The 20,534-nt window shown below is 39.1% G+C and overlaps 1 protein-coding gene across 4 annotated transcripts in view; it reads left to right on the plus strand.

The window, feature by feature from the left end:
* USP25 (ubiquitin specific peptidase 25) overlaps positions 1–20,534 on the plus strand; it is a 93,470-nt gene that overhangs the window by 24,571 nt on the left and 48,365 nt on the right. For all 4 annotated transcript variants that reach the window (XM_075723417.1, XM_075723423.1, XM_075723430.1 and 1 more), the window contains exons 4-5: positions 7,878–8,001; positions 13,957–14,119. In XM_075723417.1, the coding sequence (XP_075579532.1) occupies positions 7,878–8,001; positions 13,957–14,119 (287 nt within the window). The remainder of the gene's footprint in view (positions 1–7,877; positions 8,002–13,956; positions 14,120–20,534) is intronic.

Consider the following 20,534-nt stretch of genomic DNA (forward strand, 5'->3'; position numbering starts at 1 on the left):
GATGGTCAATCTGAAAAGAGTAAGTCTTGAGGCACACACTCCAAGCTTAATTTCAGGATTCTCTTCTCTTTTCTGGGGCGCTGAAGGCAGACCCAGATTCCTTACAGTTAAATAGCACTACAAGTCAGTAATCAAGAAGCACCAACTGCTGTGGAAAAAGCAGGCAGACCTTTTTTTCTTCTTACATCTTTAGTGTCTGGTCTGGTCCTCACTGGCAGCAAAAATGAGACCCCTTTGCCAGCCTTTGTTGTTTTACTTAAACTGAAAGCATGTTATGAAATAAAGGCATCTTGGCCAACTTTTCTTCATGTTGGAGTGCTCATGGGGCAAGTACTAAACCCACACAGCAGAACAAAAGTCTAAACCAGTCTCTGATCATAGAGCACCCCCCCAACTGTAGAGGTCTAGTGAAAGCTTCTTGCAGAACCCTACAGTTCTTTTTGTTGGGATCTACTTGTCTGTAATTATTTTGATTATGAATTTTTAAAATGCACTGCACTTAAAATGGACAAGGTTCAGGGCCCTGCATTGGTAAGTACTGTCATGTAAGGGAGTATGGTGAAAGACATCGGATGACCTGGAAGAAGAGAATGTAAGGGTGGGCATAGATGGAAAACATATTCAGCAATGATAGCTCCAACCATCAACATTCCCTTCTGCAAAGAATGCTATTAGCACTTCTCAGTAACTATGCTGAGTTGCTGACAGTATCTTGCCTTTCAAATTTGACTCCCTTTTAGTATCCCACGTAGGTATAATTACATGAAGATAATTATAACTCACCCTTACTGTTCCTTACTGCTTAACTACCTCTGCGCATTTGGAACATAGGATGTTATGAGTCACTGAGCTTTGCGGTCCCACCAAGTTAAGTCATCCAAACTGGGGATGAGAGAGAGTTACAGATAAATATCAGAACTGTCTTTTATGCTGCAGAAAACCTCCAGTGACTTACAAAGGCTTTTGAATGTATGCCTTGCATAAAGATACATCAAATGTATTCTGCGAGCTTGACTGACTACATTTCTTTGAAATGGTTACTTAGTTAAGGGTAAAATAAAAATATATGTAATAGGAAGTCATACCTTAACAATCAGTGGTTAGCCTGGATTGTGCACTGGCTCTTTGAAAAGTGACAGTGGTCCTTTAGCTGTTTGAGAGTTGGATCCTGTATGTTAGGAGGTATAAGGAAACCTCATTTCTCTTACTAGCAAGTGCAACATTTCATCAGCTGCAAAAATATTAATGAGTTTGCATAAAATTTACTCCGTCTTTAAAAGCAAAGGCTGACTTGCACAGAGTTATTCATGATTCTTGCCTTTTTGCCTGTTCAAAATGGTATGTGCAAGCACCTGCAAGTGTAGCTTCTTCCTGTCAAGAGCGATGCATGCTTTCTCTGATCCCTTTGCAAAGGTGGTTTTTTTTCCTTTCCTTCCTGCAATCTGTTAGTGAGCAGAAAGTGCTTAAGTATTAGGGTTGCAATGTACAAGTGAACTCCTTTTAATCTAAGATCACTTTCATGTTCTTCTTAGTAGCATAAATCCTAGGCATTGCACTTAAAAGAAGTTGTTTAGTAGTACCTTCCAGTATTTTCACTTTGTTGATTTCTCTAGAAACCTTTTTTTCCATTTGCAGTAATTCAGTGTATTTTAATCTGTGGCTCCACAATAGAATTATTGCATTACTAAGCATTTATCCATTTCCTTCTCATTATTTGAGAAACTTGCAGAACCCAGGGTTAAAGGAAGCAGCAGAATGAAGAGAAGACATATTTTAGGAGATGTATTGTTTTCAAATTAAATAGCTGTCAAGACAAATTCTCTCCCTCCCTTCTTTTGAAAACTCAAAATTCTTTTTCACAAAAACTGAATTACTAGTCTTTGCGATTGCACATTCCACAGCCAAGACAAAAGATTTCAAGCCCTTTAATAAGGACGTAGTACAGTGTGACTATAAAATACCATGCACACGAACTTGAGGATTGTAGACTTCATTGCTTCCGGGGACGTGACTTTTACATCTTACTGTTCCTAGAGTTTGAGCCTTTGCATAGGTTTCCAAAGTCATTCAGTTAACCCTTTTAATGACGTAGACTTAACTACACCTAAAACCTCCCTAAGTGAAGTTTATATAACATTTTTGTTAAAAACCCTTCCATTCTAGAGACTCTGAAAAGTTTATAGAGTAATTTGTTTTGGAGCTTCACTGTCCTTACTTTTAGACTCCTAATGTCTTGCCTAAATCCCTCTTGCTTCAGGTTAAGTCTTACTCTTTGTAGTCTCCCCTCTGGGGATTATAGTATACTTCATTCCTTTTGTCTTAGATGAAATGTTGCATGCTCAAAGACAGTGTATCATAACATCCCCTCAGAGTTTTCTCAGATCTAAACTAAACAGCCCAAATTCTTTCCAAGTCTTTGGATGCATTTCCTATACCTGTTGTCAATTTTTTTTCTCTCTTTTGTGCCTTCTCCAATTGTTCTGCCTTTTTTGTGAACTGTGGCACTCAAAATAATAACCAAGACTTCAGCTGAGTTATTAAGAAAATGGGTGAATCTCCATAAATGTCCATGTAGTACTCTGACAACATACCTCAGTGTAACACTTCATATTTTCTTCAACACTGTGATGATGAACCAGCTGTAGCTCCTAGATCCTCTTTGGCCCAAGGCTTAGTCAATTCTCATTCTACAGCTGTGCATTTTATTGTTTCTATGAGCAGAATTTGACACTAGTTTCTTCTTTCGCTTTACCTAACTCAGATATTGCTATGTGTCTTGATGACACTTTCTTCTATTTCAGGGATTATTTGTGTCAGCTTCATCCAGGTTCCTGGGAGTGTCTCCAGCTCGGTGTGGCAGGGTTCCTGCTTCAAAATGTCAGGAGTCTTGTACCTTGAGGTCATCCTTTCATCTTAGATTCACTTGTGCTTTGTACCATACCTCTCTCCTTCCCCTCCCTGTCAGTGTGAGAATCGTCAGTGTTATCCTAGGACAGTGTAAATGTGGCTGAGATGAGGAAGTTCCTGTAAGATAGTGGTGGCTAACATTTGCTAGCTCTTTCAACAGAGCTGTTTGGGTTGGCTAAGCAGCTGCTGGGATGCTGTGTATTCTTTCCCCATCCAGTTTTAACCAAAATTGGCATACGCAGCCAGTTAAATTCCTTTGTCTTCGTGTAGGAACCCAAGACTGTCATGACATTTAACATCACAGAATAGACTGTAGAATATAGGATCTTGCTTAGCTCTGCTTGTAATAAACAAAACTGATGTAGTCTCAACTTCATTTTTTCTTTTTTTTTTTTTTTTCTTTTCATATTGTTGGTGTGTTGAAATTGGAGTCTTGCTGCTGGATCTGCATACTTGGCACCTGTTCATTGGACCCATCAGGCCTGCCCCTTCATTTTCCTCTCTCCCTGTGCCAGCAGTTGCATCACTGTGGCTGTTTATTGCCTGTCCCTGGGTTCAGCTGCAACTTCAGATCTGTCCCTCATGCTGAGTTTCCCAGCCTACTTAAGTCTGAAGTTCCTACTCTATGCCTCCTCCTGGTATAAGTAACAAGTCAATAACACAGTAATTATTTTAATGACCTAGGCAATTACCAAGTAAGAACCATGTATTTAAATGATGATAGACACTTGCTAAGTAAACAAATTGGTAAGAAGGGGTTTTTTTTTAGAAAAGAAAGAAGATATATGGGGGTTAGATAGATATAGGGTGTGCATTTACTACATATACACTACTATATTTGTCACAAATTTCAATATACAACTTAAAATTGCTTTGTAGAGTTACAAACAGTGTCAGACTGTCTGGATCTTATGTATCAGAAGCATACATTATTATATAATAATGTTGTAAACCAAAAATACGCTTCGTAGTAAAACAGTTGAATAATTCTGCATGTTAATTTTAGTTGAATAAACATCATGAATGCACTAAGCCAGACTGTTTTGATGAGCATTTTCTTCATTCATAAAGAATTTTTTCCAGAAGCAAACTTTTCTGTTTATGTAGTAGCCATGGCTTAGTTAAGAACATTTGCATTTTCTAAGGCTATGTGATATACAATAAGAAGTAACTTTGTGAGGATGAGCCATTGAGAACTAAAGCATTCTGTGGCCTAAATGAGAGGAGTATTACAAAATTGGCATATGTAAATTGAAGTCAGGTAACTATAAATTTGGAGAAGTGGCATTATTCTTAATACCTTTATGAAATGCATCCTTCAGCCTATCACAGGAAACTCACGTATGTCTGATAAATACTTTGGGTGAAATTCAGCTTTTTTTTTTCCCCTTCAAATTCAGACCCTGAACACAGAAATCAGTTGGTCAGGTAAGAAACTTCAGGAGATCAGTTTCATGAATGAATTCCACTGCTAATTGCTATAAAATAAACAGTCATAGATTTAACACGGCGTTAACATAGCGTTGCCCCTATAAAATCAAAGTGAAATAAGTATTTTAAAACTAGGTTAATGTTGAATTTGTTAATGATTGTAAGAGAAGGTGAAGTGATCATACTTGTAGAATAACTGCTTGAAAATTGGACATCTTTTCACTAAAAAAAAAAAAAAAAAAAAACCCATGTAAGAATTCACAAACCATGAAGATATTTTAAAACAAAACCAAAAAAAAACCTGCATGAATTTAATGTAGTATATGTACATTTGTATAATCTATAACCAACTGACAGGAATGCAAACTGTGCAGACAAGCTGATTTATTTATTTTAAAAAGCAGAGTTTAGTCTCAGACTGTTTCCCTTCTGTTATGACTTCTATTGAGATCTCCTCTTTATAATCCTGCGATTTAGGATTCAAGTCGTATGTGAGCTGTTGCAGCTTAATGAGTTAGTGTGTCAGCTGAGATGCTGAAAAAGACCTTGGACCTGCTCCAAGTACAGCAAACATACGTGAGCTTAAGTCTCCGAAACGTTTTTATTCTACGTTTGCTACAGACTAAAAGCTCACATGGAGTAGGTTACCGTGGATCAGCTGACATTTAGAAATTTATTTTTCTGACATAAATTAAGCTAGGTAAACCCTCCATGACATAAATCAATTGCACCACTTGCATGTGGTGGTAGAATCTGGCAGCAGGTCTTCACTGTATTGTCTTTTTTCATGCAGATCAGGAGCAATGTATATGTGAAGACAACATTTCTAAAGAGAATCCTGTATTGTCTGTTCCAAAAACGCTTGCATGCCAAAGGAAACTGTTGTGTTGATCTGTTTTCTGAAAGCAAGTGGAAGTCAAGGATTTGGGGTTTTAATATTAAAGTGGTGTAATCACTGGTAATGTGAATGGTAATAAACTTCTGAACACATAGAGTGGTGGTATAGATTTATAAAGATGAAGGAGCTAGGGAGGTGCAAAGAAGTTGAACAATTTAATGAGTGTGAGGTGGAGTTGACCTTGATAGATGATTTTTTTTCTTTCTTTCTTTAAATATATATAACAGTGGGAGGTTTTGTTAACCACATAACTTTCAGCTAGGTTCTGAGTTCTTTTCTTGGATAATACTCTCCATTTAAAGGAGCTTACTTCTTAATCTGACTTTCTTCTTCATTGTTGTATAAGAATTTCATCACTCTTACCTGACTAGAGACTAGCTAAAGGAATATTCCCCTCTGAATGAGTGATTGGAATAATCCCATACTTCTCCATCAGCATGTGTGGCTGCTGGATTGAGGCTTACTCCATCTTCAGTTGTGGCCACCATTACTACTTTCAGAAAAACAGCTCGTCTTCAGTAAAGATGAGGTGCTTGCGTGTGACTACCTGCAAATGGGTAGAAAATACAACATAAGCGCCACATTTTAGAGCGTAATAGGTAGTGTGTGTGGTCACGGGATCCTCTCATTGCTGTCAACCTTTCTAGCCCTTCTCCTGCTCTCAGGCTGTAGAACAGAGCCATGCCTGTGTGTGACTCAGACTGAGGTATTAGTTTAGCCCAGATTACATTGTTCTCGACATGGCAGCTCATACATCAAAACTCCTCTGGGTGAGACTTCTGCTGCTGGCTTTTGTAATTGCTTTAGTACTTCTGAAGGAGAATGTCAGGCATCTGAGTTGAAGTATCCTTCTGATATGCTGGAAGATCTGAGCTGACTATAAAAGACATAAGAATAAAATTATGAAGTGCTGCTTTGGTGGTCATAGTGTTTTTCCCATACTTCCAGATCATGCCAAATTGCCCAGTTTACTTTGCAGGTAAGAGTGCTTCCTTTAAAGGCTCACTAAATAAAACCAAAATTCAGCCATCTTTATTTGGGGGAAACAGGGCTAAGTTGAAAACTAGTTTTTGAAGATGCTGATGTTAACAGAAAAGTTTCTTTCACAGCTTCTCTTCAGTTTCAGCTTTCCGTAAGGACAAGTTATCCCATTTTCTGTTCATACACAGCTATGGCAATGATTTTTGTATCGTAAGCTCATTGGATTGAAATAAAACACTGAAAAATGTCACAGAGAAGTAAGCTCAGGGAAACAGGGAAAGCTGTCTTTACAGCGAGTCAGCCCATCCAGGAGAAAAGTCAGAAGCTAGACAGAGAAGCTCTTTGGGTTTGAGTAATTCAGCTGGCCTATGGAAGGAGAAATGCAGAAAAGCTGTTCATCTCTCTTTGTAAGCAGTCATCAGTTTCGAATCTGTATCTCTTTCTCCCAGAGTCTTATAGCTCCTAATGTCCAAACTCCAGGATAGAGAGTAGTACCTTTCACAGCTCTTTAGGTAAACTTTGGCCTTGGAGGAGGGAGACTGAAACCAGCCGATGCTCCCGTGTGCCTGTCTGTCTAATATTGCTCATAAAAGTCTCTTTTGCACTTTTCCCTCGCTTTCTGTCTGGCTGACTTGCAAAATGAGACTTTTGGCCTTTGAAATCATGATAACCAATGACCTTGGCTTTTCTGAAGGTCTTGTGTAGTTGATGGACATTCCTGTTGGCACAGCCATGCTTTCAGAGCAGCCAGGGTCCCTTGGGGGGATGATTGGTGTTGCGGTGTGATGTGGGTAGTGAAATCCCTCCTTACTCACGAGGGGGAGTGCTGTTGCTACCCTCAGGAAACAGGGATGTTTACTGGGGATGTTAGTATCTGATTCTTTAGATGATGGGAGCTGGAGAAGAAGGCAGAAGTAGGGTTGTTTTCATCTTCATTACCCAGTCAGTAGCCCATCCAGCATTCCCTACGTGTCCAAGTATGGATCCTCATTTTGACTTGTGTATTTGTTTTCTTAATTCTCCTGTTGAGATGGGATACTTCCAGTAGACAGAAATTGGATTTAAATACATTCAGAAAAGGAATGCACAGACATGATAGAAAAGAATTAGGTTAAGTAAGGAACTCTTCCACATGTTATGAAACTGTGAGAAAGTATTTGGCTTACCAGTGCACAGAAGTCCTTTTAGAATTTGGGGCTGTACTGGGAAAACTCGGCACGTGTTCCTTCATGAGGAGGGAAAATCAACTATGCTCAGTTAAGGTATCCTTTTTAAGAGAAGGTTGTCTTCATCATGTGTTCCCTGGAAGCAACTGATTATGGTAGCTGATGTAATACATTTAAGTGTATTGCTTTAAGAGGGCTTTCAGAAACCATGGATTCCTAAATTTGTCCCATAGCTTTGGGAAACTTAAGATCATTAGGGGGAAGGAAGACTATTGCCCATCATACCTTAGCAAGAGCAAGCTGCTGAGGTTTTTATCTGGCTTGGAGGTGGAAGGGAGCTGTTAGCAGGGTTAGTGGTGGAAGAGCGCAGGGCATAGGAGGGATGGACTGGAATGGTGCTCAGCAATCCACATGGGCTCTCTCTCCTCTACAGTAAGACTTGCCTTTCATTCTGTTTCACTTTTAATTTTGAGAAAGATAGTTTTGCTTTTCAGATGTGATTGATCTCACTGGAGATGATAAAGATGATCTTCAGAGGGCAATTGCCTTGAGTTTGGAGGAGTCAAACAGGGCATTCAGGGAGACTGGAATAACAGATGAGGAACAAGCCATTAGCAGGTAAACAAACAACTTATATAAAGCAGAAATTAAATTAAAGAGTTGGAGATTGGCCTGTATTGCTTTTTTTAACCTTTGAATTTAACAAAGAATAACTTGTTTACTTTCACTTGTGCTACTGATATGCCTGGCTTCAGGATGTTGCTTTAATGTATTGTATGTTCTACACTGGAAAATAGTCTGTTATGTGTGGGCTAGGATTTAATAGTATGTTTCATGTTGATGTATTTGTTTAAATATTGAGGAAGTGGATGGAGATAGAGGATATGTGGTCATATTTGAATAGGATCTGAAACTAAAAGTTTCTCTTGTGTATCAGGTAAAAAGCAACGAAACCAAAACACGATTAAGAAGCTAAAAAATTCTTTGTCCTGTTTTTTTGCAGTGTTCATTTTAAAATAACATTTTCCTATCTCTGTGCTAAGGCTGAGATTGAGGGAGGGGGTAGTAATGCTATGACTTGAGTATGCTAAAAGCAGCTGCTGTATTTTAGCTGATAAAGTATGTTGTTAACCTGTTTAACAAATAGGATTTATAAGCTTTGAGTGAAGTTAACTTCTTGGTTTAAAGTTTTATGAACTTAACTTTCTCAATGTGGGTATAAGAGTCTGTAAGTTAACTTTTGATCAGATTTTACAATAACTTTTTCTATAGTGTGTGTTTATATGTAAATATAGATATAATTATGAAATATTTGGGCCTTGAACTAAGCCTGGGTGTAGGGTTGTGTGGGAGGGGTGTTGGTTGTTTTCATCCGTGGCTGGCCTTGTTCTAGGGGAAAAGGGCAATGATTTGATCCTTATGTTAGAAGGTAAAGTACTGCCTCCTTGTAAAAGACTAATTTTATAAAAGATTGGTTTAGATGGGGGAGATTCGCCATGATAATTCTTTTCCTCAGTTCACTGTATTTGACAGACTAAATGGCTTGTCAGAAAAGTCCAACTCTGAGAATATGGAGAATGTTACTTTAGTAATTTTCTTTTTCCTTTTGACAAATGAATGTACTAGTTGTGAGAATAAACATACCCCTCCTTCCAATTTGTGATAAAAGCCATCTTGTTATGTGAGTTTAAGATAACATATTTTAGGAGAGAAAGGTGGGATGAGAGGAATTTATATTCTCATTAATAATTAGAAGAAGATTTTAAGTTGGTTTTTTTTTTTTCTAAGACCTCAGTATGTGCATGTATACAAGATTATGGTGGAAATTCTGTCCAGTTCTGATTCAGAAGCTCAGCTCTTGCACATTCCTTTTTGAAGGACAGAATTGTCGTAATTACAGAGTTGTGATTTAGGCAGACGCTCAGAAAGATGGACCTATTTCTAGATATGGAAATCTCTCCCCAACCCCCCCCCCCCCCCTTTTTTTTTTTTTCCTTCCCCAAGCTCAAAGCTTTGACTGTTTCTGCAGTGCCCACTTCTTGGGAGCCTCGAAGCTTTACGTTTTTTCCTGTAGACTTTCGTTTTTCACTTCTCAGACTACAAAGCCCTTTTTGGCCTTACCTGCTTAGCCCATAACTAAGTATTCAAAATATATTCTACTTAAATTATGGTGTATTTTTTTCTGGTTGCAGAAAATAACGAAATACACCATTTTTTTTCTGCATGTACGTAGGTATGTAGACAATCTGTTCAGTTGCACACAGAGAAAAATGTTGGTCTTCTGATGAAACAGAGATGGCAAAATTACACACAATAGCATGTGCCACATTAAGAGCTTGTTGCTACCAAGGGGCATATGGCCTGCACACTGTACCACATCTTCTATACTTGCTGTAGTATTCTTTGGAGCATTTGTTGCATTAATTCATCTCCCAAAGCCATACAAAAATAATCACTAAAAGATCCAGAGTGTATTATGGCTCAAGAAAGGGAAATGGGACTTTGCTTCCACATAGAGGCAGAAAAGAGTGAGAGTCTTGGGGGTTTTGGCAGCATTGGGGTATTAGATCAACTCAGTTACATACCAAGATATACCCTGACTTGATGGCAAATTATGTCAGAGTTGTACAAATACAGGAAGTTCAGAATTCTTGAATTCTTGATCTGAACTGTTTAATCAGTTTCCTTAAGGATGGGAGTTCAGACTGTTGTGGTTTTTTGTTTTTTCTTTTTTTAAAATCACTTTGTAGTTAACACCCCACAGAAGAATGTTGGCATTCCAATAGAAAGCACAGTATCTGTGCAGGACTTCTCAAAACAAAAAGTAGAACACTGTGGTTGTAAACAAGTCATGCTGCAGGCATTTACTTCTGTTTTTCTAAGTTAAATAAGAAGCAGAAATCAAATAGGAAGTCAATAATAAGCAAATTAAGCTATGGAAGTATTTCACTTTTACTAATGTAGGGTGTGTGCATATTTAAATAGTCTTTGGCGTGGAGGTTTTTTTTCTTTTTTTTTTTCCAAAGGTATTCATAGTGGTTGGAACCTAATTTGCACTGATTTTGTTAGGGTTTCTGAGGGAGCATTAATGGAATTTCTTGACTTGTGTAATTAACATTGTAATGCACATAGAATTTGTCTTCCTGAATGTAATTGCCGTGTATTACTGAATGAGGACAGATCTGATTACTATGTAGGTGTTGAGAGGAGTGCAGCTGAAATGTCCAAGTGTCCAAGCTGAACATCTTGTACATGGCACGTTTAAAGTTTTCTTTTACTATTCCCTCTTTAAATCTCCCAGGGAAATGTGCACAATCAGTGCATTTCCTAATATGAAAAATTCTCTCCTGTTTTATATTACTTTTCATGGATTGGAGGAGAATGAGGCTAGCCAGATAGGGCTTCACTGGGGAAGCTAGGAAGATATGACTGGAAGGAGGAATTAGCTGGCCTGTGTTGTGCCTGGGGTAGTAGCCATATTAAAATGAGAACCCATGCTATAAGTGCATAAGGATGTGCACAACCCCTAGGCGTTATTTTTTTAAATTTTTTTTTTTTTTGGTAACATGGTCATTGAAACTGCTGGGGACTCTGAACTGTGGTTAAGCACTGTGTGTATAGATCAAAGATGAAACTGGGGAGGGATGTAGGGCTGGGGGTATTCCTGGATGTCCAGCTGTAAGGCAGTCACAGTATAAAGACCTTTCCTTGTTCTTTTATCTGAGTAGTCTGCCGGAGTGGACTTTTCTGCAGTGTGTTTAGTGGGCTTCCTTGGAATGGTTTGGTTGAACTTTTGTGCTATGGACTCTCTTTGCCCGAGGCTTTTTGCATTGTCTGGCTAGCCCCATGCAAGCAGCTCTACAGAGCTGCTTGGCTGTGCCCAGCTTGTTACGGAGAGAAATAAAATACTGCTTTCAAGTCCCATGCCAAGCCTGGCATTGACTAACTCTCACTCCAGAGTTTTCCTCCAAACAAGATTCCAACACTTGGAGGTGGGGAAGCCTTTGGTCCCGTGAGGCTAGAGACATGCCATACCCTGCACGTAGCTTATGGCTCCGCTGCTAGCGACTGCTGCTGTGGTCTCCGAGGGTCACAAAGAGGGTGTTTCAGCTGCATAATTGCTAAATCCTTGTACTAACTTTCTGGAAAGATGCTCATTTTATTGAGAGTAATGTGTGAGTAAGATGCTTTGAAAGGTAGTCTCCCCAGTCAGGTCTGTATGAATATAATGTAGTGAACATTATAGTATAAGGGGTATACTCACTATGCTGGTAAATACATTTATTTATGTAGCTTTTGAGCTGATCATTAAGTTCCTGTGTACTGTGCTCATGTTTATTTCAGTTTGCATCACAGCTATCGCAGCTATCATTATGGCTGAAAATGAATTTGGCACATAGGGCGTGCAGCTATTGCATATGCTGTCTGTGGACAGATAATGTTATGAGTAGAAATAAGGAAAAATATCATGAAGGTTGGAGAACCAAATACTTTGATGGAAACAGATTTGAGGTGGAGCCAGAGATGAGGAGATCCCTCACCTGCTAAAGAAATACAAAAACAAATACAAGGAAGACATTTTAGTAGGTAATTAAGTTTATAAATGGTAATATCCTTGGTGTCAGGGAACTGTTTCGGTTCGAGAATATATATTTTTCTGGACTTGAATCTTGAAATATCTTGAAATATTCTTGAGCGTGTGGGGGGGTGGAGTTTGATTGTTTCCTTGAAACAAAAGCGGTATGGAATAGGTATTGTAGTCCTGTTACAACATCATTCTAAATTTATTCCTGTCTGTCAGAGTCTTCCCATCAGTTTTAAAGGTCCCTTCAATTTAGTTTAAAGAAGAGTTTAGGTAATTCTACCTGAATGAGAAGCTATTTGAAATATGTATGTCATTTGTTTTGAACTAATTTTTAATGTCCCTATCAAATAACTTTTACTCTCAAAGCAGAGATATGCTGGCCATCTAACACTTTTGAAGGCTTGTATCAGTGAGAAGGGAAATGAATTTGACTGTTTCTTTACATTTTGGGGTTTGCTTGGGAGATAACATTATCATTGCTAGTGTAAGTGTCTTACCACTGAAGAATCAGGTTCCACCCCTGTGCATTGTTTGAAGAGATGTCAGAGCAGAAAGTCTTAGAGGATTATACAACTGTCCTCTCAGTGTCTTTTGAACAAAGATGTGCTGTTTATAAGGTTACACGTTCAAAAACTAAAGGTCAGAAATTGATTAATCCTTAGGAAATTACAAGTTTTAGGTTCTTCCCGAGATGTATTGATACAAAAGTGGTATTTACACCAAATGGGCTCTCAAGTTCTGAACGCTTCTATTCTTTTCAAAATAACTAGCAATAACAAATTAGTATGTCCCCCAAAGTGGTTATCTGCAGTAAATTCATATAATGTCTCATAGTTCTTGTAAGATACCTTTCCTTACTTCGACAAGAGCATAGCTTGAAACAAAAATTTACAGTTAGGAAACTGAGGGGTTAAGTCATGTGGTTCCCCACCCCGTTTCTTTGTTTCTTCTAAGGTGTTCAAAGTTCGTCCTTTAGTAACTCCCTTTACAGACCAGCCTAGACCTGCCTTTCTTTGATGTGTAGTGAGTCTAGAACCAAAGGGGGCAACCCTTCAGGCTGCACAGACTTCTTTGATGCTTGTCATGCAGTCCCTGAAATCTTGTGCTTGCCAAACGTAGTAGTTCAATAGCAGCTCAGCCTTTTATATGATAGTCAGACTAGATGGTTGGGGTTCTATTTAGAATATGTGGCTACCACAAATTAACTTTAAGGTGTTCTTTGTCACCAGGCAAAGGATATATGCTGGTATAGAAATACTGTGTTGAGTGAAGCTTGAGTATGGGAACATAACACACATCAGATCTTCCTTGTCATGTGAAATATGGACATTCAGCATAAATCACATAGGAACAGTTTCCTGCAAAGAGTGTGGTCATTGAAACGTACAATTAACTTGTTGGCTAGCGTTTGAAAAATTGTGGGGAGATGTCTTTCTATGGCTTATAAAGTAATTACTTGCTATGTAAAGCAATAAATACAGTTGCATAAGTTGCAAAAATGGAAACTAAAAAAGCATCTTCCATTTCTGAAAGTTGCCTAGCTAGCTTTGGTTTCCTGTCAGTAAAATAAATATTGGTCACTTTGTGCTTTGCATACCAATAAAAGCATTTGTAGATGAAAGCACTACACTAATAGTGCTGCCTAAAATTTCTTGTCTATCCTTTTTGAATCTGGTTCTCAAATAATTTATGACTTAGACATGGCTTCTGTATCTAGAGCACTCACAGGAGAGTCACTCACTCACTGATACCGTTTTCCAAAAGGTAATAGAATTACTGTATCATATCTAAAAGTAAAATAGCATCTTACTTTTGAAGACATATTATTGCATATAAATTTAAAACCACGTTCAGCAACAGTGTTAGTGAATGATGTAATTAAGATGTCTGTATTAGTAACTGAAGGTGGTTTACTATGGTGGTGTGGGTTTTTTTTGTTTTTTTTTCCTTTGCTTTTCTCACATTTTCCCTCCCTTCTGTTCCCAAAGAGTTCTAGAAGCCAGTATTGCAGAAAATAAAGCAAGTTTGAAGAGGACACATCCAGAGGTATGGAGTGACTCTCCAAACCCTTATGATCGAAAGCGGCAAGACAACTGTCCAGTAGGATTAAAGAATGTTGGCAACACATGCTGGTTTAGTGCTGTCATTCAGGTAAGCACCCTCTTCAATTAGCTGTGTATACTCTTCATTGTATTTAATGTGAGGTGAGTTATCATAAGTGGATAACTTAAGATTATCTCTTTTCCTGGGAAGCTTAGCCCACTGCACGAGATGTTTTTGAGCATTACTTATTTATTGCATCTCTTAACATGCTCATCTATAAGTCTGGTTGAAGTGTAGAAAGTACTGTGGCATAACTAAGTGAAGCTTCAAAATGTTTCTTATTAAAAAGTTGTTGAAGACAAGGAGTTGAGTCTCTGAAGATCTTGGGTGTCTGCAGCTCATGCTGACATCAATGACAACTGTGGATGCCTTAAAAACATGTGAAAACTGGATTACAGATGAGGGACAGACTTTTCATATTAAAAGGAGGGCATGCAAATGACTGAAAGGGGGTGGCTGACAATGGAGGCAGGTAGAGGAAATGAGACACCCTCAATCAAGGAGTGCTTACTAGAATAACTACAAGGAAATAGATAGCTGATTAGGGTAAAAGAAGGAATAACTGATAGAGAAGGAAACTTGAGAAGGAGGAAAGTGAAGGTCTGATATGGATGCATTTGTGTCTGTTTTGGGTGGTTTTACCTAATACAGCCAATATGTGTGCTCTTAGTCTGTTTTTGTGTATATGTAGCTGAATTAAAAGCTACCTTTTTTTTTTTTTTTTTGAAAGATAAGGTCAATAGGGAAATTACAGATACTGCAACTCATCTAGTGAAATCTAATGTTCTAATATCAATAATTCATTGTACATAAACTTTATGAATCAATCTTTTAAGAGAGTTTTTTTAGAAGTGGTTGCTAAATCTGTGTATGTTTCTGTAAGTAATCTGTAGATATATTCATAAGCATCCAAACCCACAGAATACTGTGGGTGAAACTGGAATACAATAGGGGGAAATTTATTTTTAGTCTATAAGAAGCAAATTCAGCATATTGTAACGTTTCCTAGTCTGACATTTTGAGAGGAAGCAAATAAAATATTTAATACCCATTTTCAACAAATTACTATCAGGCTGAAGCACTTCAGATGAACTAATATTGTTACTTTCATAGTGATGGCTGTTGTACTTCAGGCTGAGTCCATTTAGATCAATGTTCTGCCTAGTAATTTCGGCAAATGGATGTATACAGAGGAGTACAAACAGTACGCATGATACTGCTCTGTTAAAACACTCCCAAGCCTCCAGTTGCTTTCATCTCGGGAGAGTTTCTTGATCCTTTGCATTTTGTTTAGTCGGTAATCCCCAGTGGACCTCTCTTGTATGTACTTGTCTCCCTTGAGCCTTGCAAACTTCTTGCACCCATAGGATCCTTTGGGTAGGGATTCCATAGTTGTGCTCCCTACTGCATGAAGAACAGCCTCGGGTTTTTTTGTTTTTTGAACCTGCCTCCCACTAGCTTTGTCTGGTGGCCTCCATGTCTCCTGTTGGACAAGACAGTTAAAAGCTGATTGCCATTACAGTTCTGTGGACTGCCGTCATACTCTCTTTCAACAGAACGGTGGTCTCTCTTTTTCCAAGCTGACTGCTGAGTTGTTGCCTACACAGAATCTGTTCTAACCTCTACTCCACCTTGTTGTTGTTCTCCAGATCTTTTCTAGCTCTACTAGCATTTTAGTTGGGGGACCAGGAAAGTTCTCAAGGTCTGAGTGGGTGGTGCGATGGACACATACAGACTCTTCAGGAAAGACTAGTAGGGATGACAAGGAAGGGTGTTGCCTGCCTTGTGAAGGAGCAGCTCAAGTGTATATGGTACTTGTGTGGGACAAGATGACAGTTTAAGATGAGAGTGTGGGTCAGGATCAGAGGAGAAGGTGGTAAAGGTGCCACCCTGGTTAGTCTGTTACAGACCACCCTCCTCAGAATGTGGACAAAGCTTTCTTTAAAGGCAAGGAGGTCTCTGGATTACGGTCTATGGTTCCCATGGGGAACTTTAATAAACATCCTGACACCTGCTGGACACAGCAGGACACAAGCAAACTAGATTTCTGGAGAGTATCAGGGACAACTTCTTGATACAAGTACTGGTGGGCCGGCTACGGGTGATGCACAGCTGGATCTGCTGTTCCCTAAAATGGAAGAACTGGTTGGAGATGTAGTAATGTGGGTACTCTTGACTGCAGTGACCATGAAATAGTGGATTTCAAGATCCTGATGGGAGTGAGGAAGGAGTAACAGGGTACAGACCCTAGAGTTCAGGAGAGCAGACTTCGGCTTCTTTAGGAAGCTGGTATCTGGGATCCCATAGGAGGCATCTCTGAAGGGCAGAGGAACTCGGGAAAGCTGGCAGCATCCTCTAGTTGCAAGAAGGGTCCATTCTGCTGCTTAGGGAACTTAGGGCCCTCGTTGCAAGCAGGCAGTGTGCAGGATCTGCAAACAGAGATGGGCTACTAAGGAGGAGTTTGGAAATGTTGTCCAGGCACGAAGGGATGGTGTTAGGAAAGTGAAAGCTAACCTGGAGTTGATGCCTCAAGGTATGTCTAGGGTAACAAGAAGAGGTTTTGATGCTACACGAGTCATCAAAAGCTGAGAAAGGAGAATGCGGTTCTGTTGCTGAATAGAGCAGGTGATTTAGTGACAGCAGGCTTAAATAAGGCTGAGGTACTCAGTGCCTTGCTTTGCCTCAGTCCTCACTGATGAGGTCCCCCAGACCACTGTGCTTAGCTGGGGGAGAGGAACTCTGAGCAGTGGTTAAGGACTGAGTTACAGATTACTCGAGGAAACTTCACCTATATAAGTCCACAGGAGCCACTGAGCTGCATCCAGTGGTGCTGAGAGAATAGGGGAAAGTCTTAGCGAGGCCACTCCCTATCATCTTTGAAAGGTCATGGAGAAAGAGGTTTCTGGGTAACTGTAGACAGGCCAAAAAGTCAACCTGGGAAGCTATGGGTGGTCTGCATTAGCTGACCTTTGAGAAGAGGGAGGCAGGCTTTTCACAGCAATGCATATTGGGAGGATGAGAGGCAATGGGGGTAAGTTGAGATAAGAGAGATCCAGTCTGGAAATAAGAAGCATTTTTCCCCATGAGGACAGGCAGGCAGTGGAGGTTGCCCAGAGAGGCTGTGCAGGCTCTGTCAAACCTTGAAGGCTTTTAAGACGTGCCTGGAAAAAGCCATGAGCAGCCTGGTCTGATCTCACAGGTGGCCTCCAGTTTTGAGCAGGAGATTCGACGAGAGACTTCCATCAGTCCCTTCTGAGCTGAATTACCCTATGATTCTACAGGAATGTTTTCTGTTTCGTTCTGTCTTCCTGTTTTTAATTATTTTATTCTGCTTTTAACCACTTCATGCATTGAACTGATACTTTCATGGAACTATCTATCATAAATTAAAAATTTTGAATAATACTAGTTAGCTTGGTGCCCATCATTTTCTATAAACTTTAGGGTTGCTTTTCCACCGTGTACCTCACTGTACACTTATCGGTGTTGAATTTAGCTTTCTTACTACATAGTCACTCAGTCCCATATGTTCCAAAGTTTATCTTTGCCAGCTCTTGCTTTTACTACATCGCATATATCTGTACTGAGCAAACTTGGTCATCTTGCCACTTGCGCTCTTTTCTAGATCACTTCTGAATTTTGCTTACCAGCACAGACTCCAGCACAGACTTTGTGACTTTGCAGTAACCTCCCTTCAGGCTGGAACAGATGGTTTGCTCCTGCCCTCTTTCTTCTTGATGGCCTACTTGTCTGTGCCTGGATCTTCCGTCTTACCTCAGCGCTGCTTAGTTAAAAGCTGTTGTTGAATGATTGCTTCAGAAATTACTCTGAAATCCCAGTAGACTACATAAATTGGATTGCTGTTATCCTTGTTCTTTTTGACTTCTTGGCGTTGGGTGGGTTTTTTTTTTTTATTTGTGGTGGGGTTTGGTTGGTTGGTTGGTTTTGGTTTTGGGTTTTTTTTCTGGGCAGGATTTACTTACCTTCAGGTAATACTTAGGTAACACTGTAGATAATGAAATGGAAAGACTTCTTTCTTTGTTCTGCTGCCTCCCTTCCCACCGAAGTTTTTCTGTTCTTAGGACTCTTTCCTTTCAGCATCTAGTAATCTATCAGGTGTTTGAATTTTCTGTTTTCCTGAGATCTTTAGATGTTTCTGTTGTTCATCTCTCCTCCTTTCCTTATTCATTCACATGCATAGCTCTTTTTCCAACAGCAGAAATGTTGTCTTGGTGTTAATGTAGAGAAACATTTTATTTCCATAAAGCTCTTTGTAGAGCTGCTGTGACGTGGCGTTTTATCTTCTCTGTTGTGTAATCAGATTTTACATTCCATAGTAGTCCCGAATCTCAAGACGACTGATTTTATGTGTAAGTGCATTTCTGTGAAAGAAATACTTATACATAGGAAACTGCAAATGTTTAAATAAATGTTTTCAAGGAAACTTGAATTTTAGTTCATTAACCACAGAGATAAGAACTGAGGCTAGGGAACGTAAAAACCTATGCTAGACCTATGATCTCATGTTATTTATACCCAATGTGCAACTTTATACTTTGAAAACGGATTATAAAGAAGGCTAGCTAGTTCTTATGGTCACCACCCATACTATGTGAAAAGCTGTGGCATTTGGAATTATAAGGGTTTGATCCTAAAAGATAGTTAAAATTCTGTATTTAGGTCTATAGAATGTAATTCAAGTAAACCATTGAAAGATTTATAACTTCAGTTGGCTGAAAATTTAGGTTATTAATATTGTCTGCCAGCCAGGAAGACTTATGTTTCAAACAACCATCCCAGGAAATTTAATGCATGTTAATTTAGAGCATTAGCTAATACCATATTTATTTATCCACAGGGCAGATTTGACTCCTTGGGCTGCATTGACTATGTAGAAGTATTTTCAAGCTTTCTTTAGGAGTCTCTTGAAACCTGACACATCACACAGGTCAACAATATCTAAATGTTAACTACTGTCAGTCACAATGATATATTGTGTAATATAATCTAAAACTAAATCGCAAAGAAAGAAAAAGTCTTTTTCCTTCTGTGGGTGCTTGTTAAGGGGGAAAAAAAAAAGTTTTTGACATTTTGACAGTTTTCTTGTGCAATGTATGTTGGTTTTTATAGCCACCAAATAGCTGACTTAGTCAAATGCAGTCATCAATCATTTGCTGTATTTGTATTAAGGTCATGAAATTCCTTAAGATACGTTTGCAGTGAGTGACAGCAATCCCTAACAAGATGCAAACATTGCTACAAATACTGCCTTTTAATCTGTATTTATTTGTGTGTTGGAGAAATATGCATGTGAAGTCATCCTCTTCTGTAGGGGAAGAGGGGAGTCTCTCTTCAGATAGTTCCAAAACAAAGTTTTGCTTTCAGCAGTTACATTCAGCATCATTAGAATGAACAGTAATATTTTTTCCACAGTGTAACTTCTAAAAATCTGTCCTGCTGTTGAAGACTTTTGACTTGAAAATAACTTGACATATTTTCTTTGGGACTCAGTTTTAAGTTCAAAACAAAACCATATTAAAGCATGTTCACTTCTTCCTTACCTGCCAAGAAACAAATCAAGTCCCTCAGTGATTTTCCCACCTCCTCTTGAACTTGTAATAAACCTACATTGTTGACAGGAGTTCACCCATACATGCTTTTGCCACTGTTTAGTTAGATTAACTTTTATAGAGGCTTCCCTAAATCTTGAGGGTTTAGAGTATTTATAGAAGGTTGTTTGTGTGGGTTTGTGGGGTTTTTTAATTCTCATTAATGTAACTGCATATATCTGCTCTTGAAATAGAACTTCAGATATCAAGTTCTTTAAAGAAACAAAACAATATACTACTGCATGTTTTTACTTCGTTTTTTGCACTAGATTTCAGTGGCTCCCTTGTAAAAAGGTAACATCACAATTTTCCTTGGTTTTAAGAGCTTATAGTCTGAAAATGGCTTATAAATAATACATTTACTGAACCTGGGAAGCGGCTCCTTTGTGTCATGCTGAGCACAAGTTAAGTGTTTGCAGGACGTAGGATGCAGAAGGCAGGTAACTTGCAGGACACGGATGCACTATTGGAATTGCATGTGCCAGCTTGCTGCCGCTGCAAGTTGTCTCCCAGGTGTTTTGCTTTAAGACATTGCACAAGACTGACTTGATCTTTTGGGGTTCCAGGTAGGGTTTCAGTCATGCACGAGAAGTAATGCCCTGAAGTACTTGCCCCTTGGAAAAAGTGTCATGGGAGATACCGAGTAATTGGTGGTTCAGTGAGTATCATCCACTCAGTGCACTAAGACAAATTTCTGATGGAAGGAAGAAAGTGTGTAGGGAATCACATGATGATTGTGCTGTAAATGCTACTCTATTTCCCCTTCCCCCTAAGTCCCATACCTGAAGTGCGAGATGCAGCATTTTCTTCAGTCTCATGATTTCCCAAGGGCCTGTCCAGACTGTAGCTCCTCC

The sequence above is a fragment of the Pelecanus crispus genome, chromosome 1 (genome assembly GCF_030463565.1).
Source record: "Pelecanus crispus isolate bPelCri1 chromosome 1, bPelCri1.pri, whole genome shotgun sequence".
Lineage (NCBI taxonomy): Eukaryota > Metazoa > Chordata > Aves > Pelecaniformes > Pelecanidae > Pelecanus > Pelecanus crispus.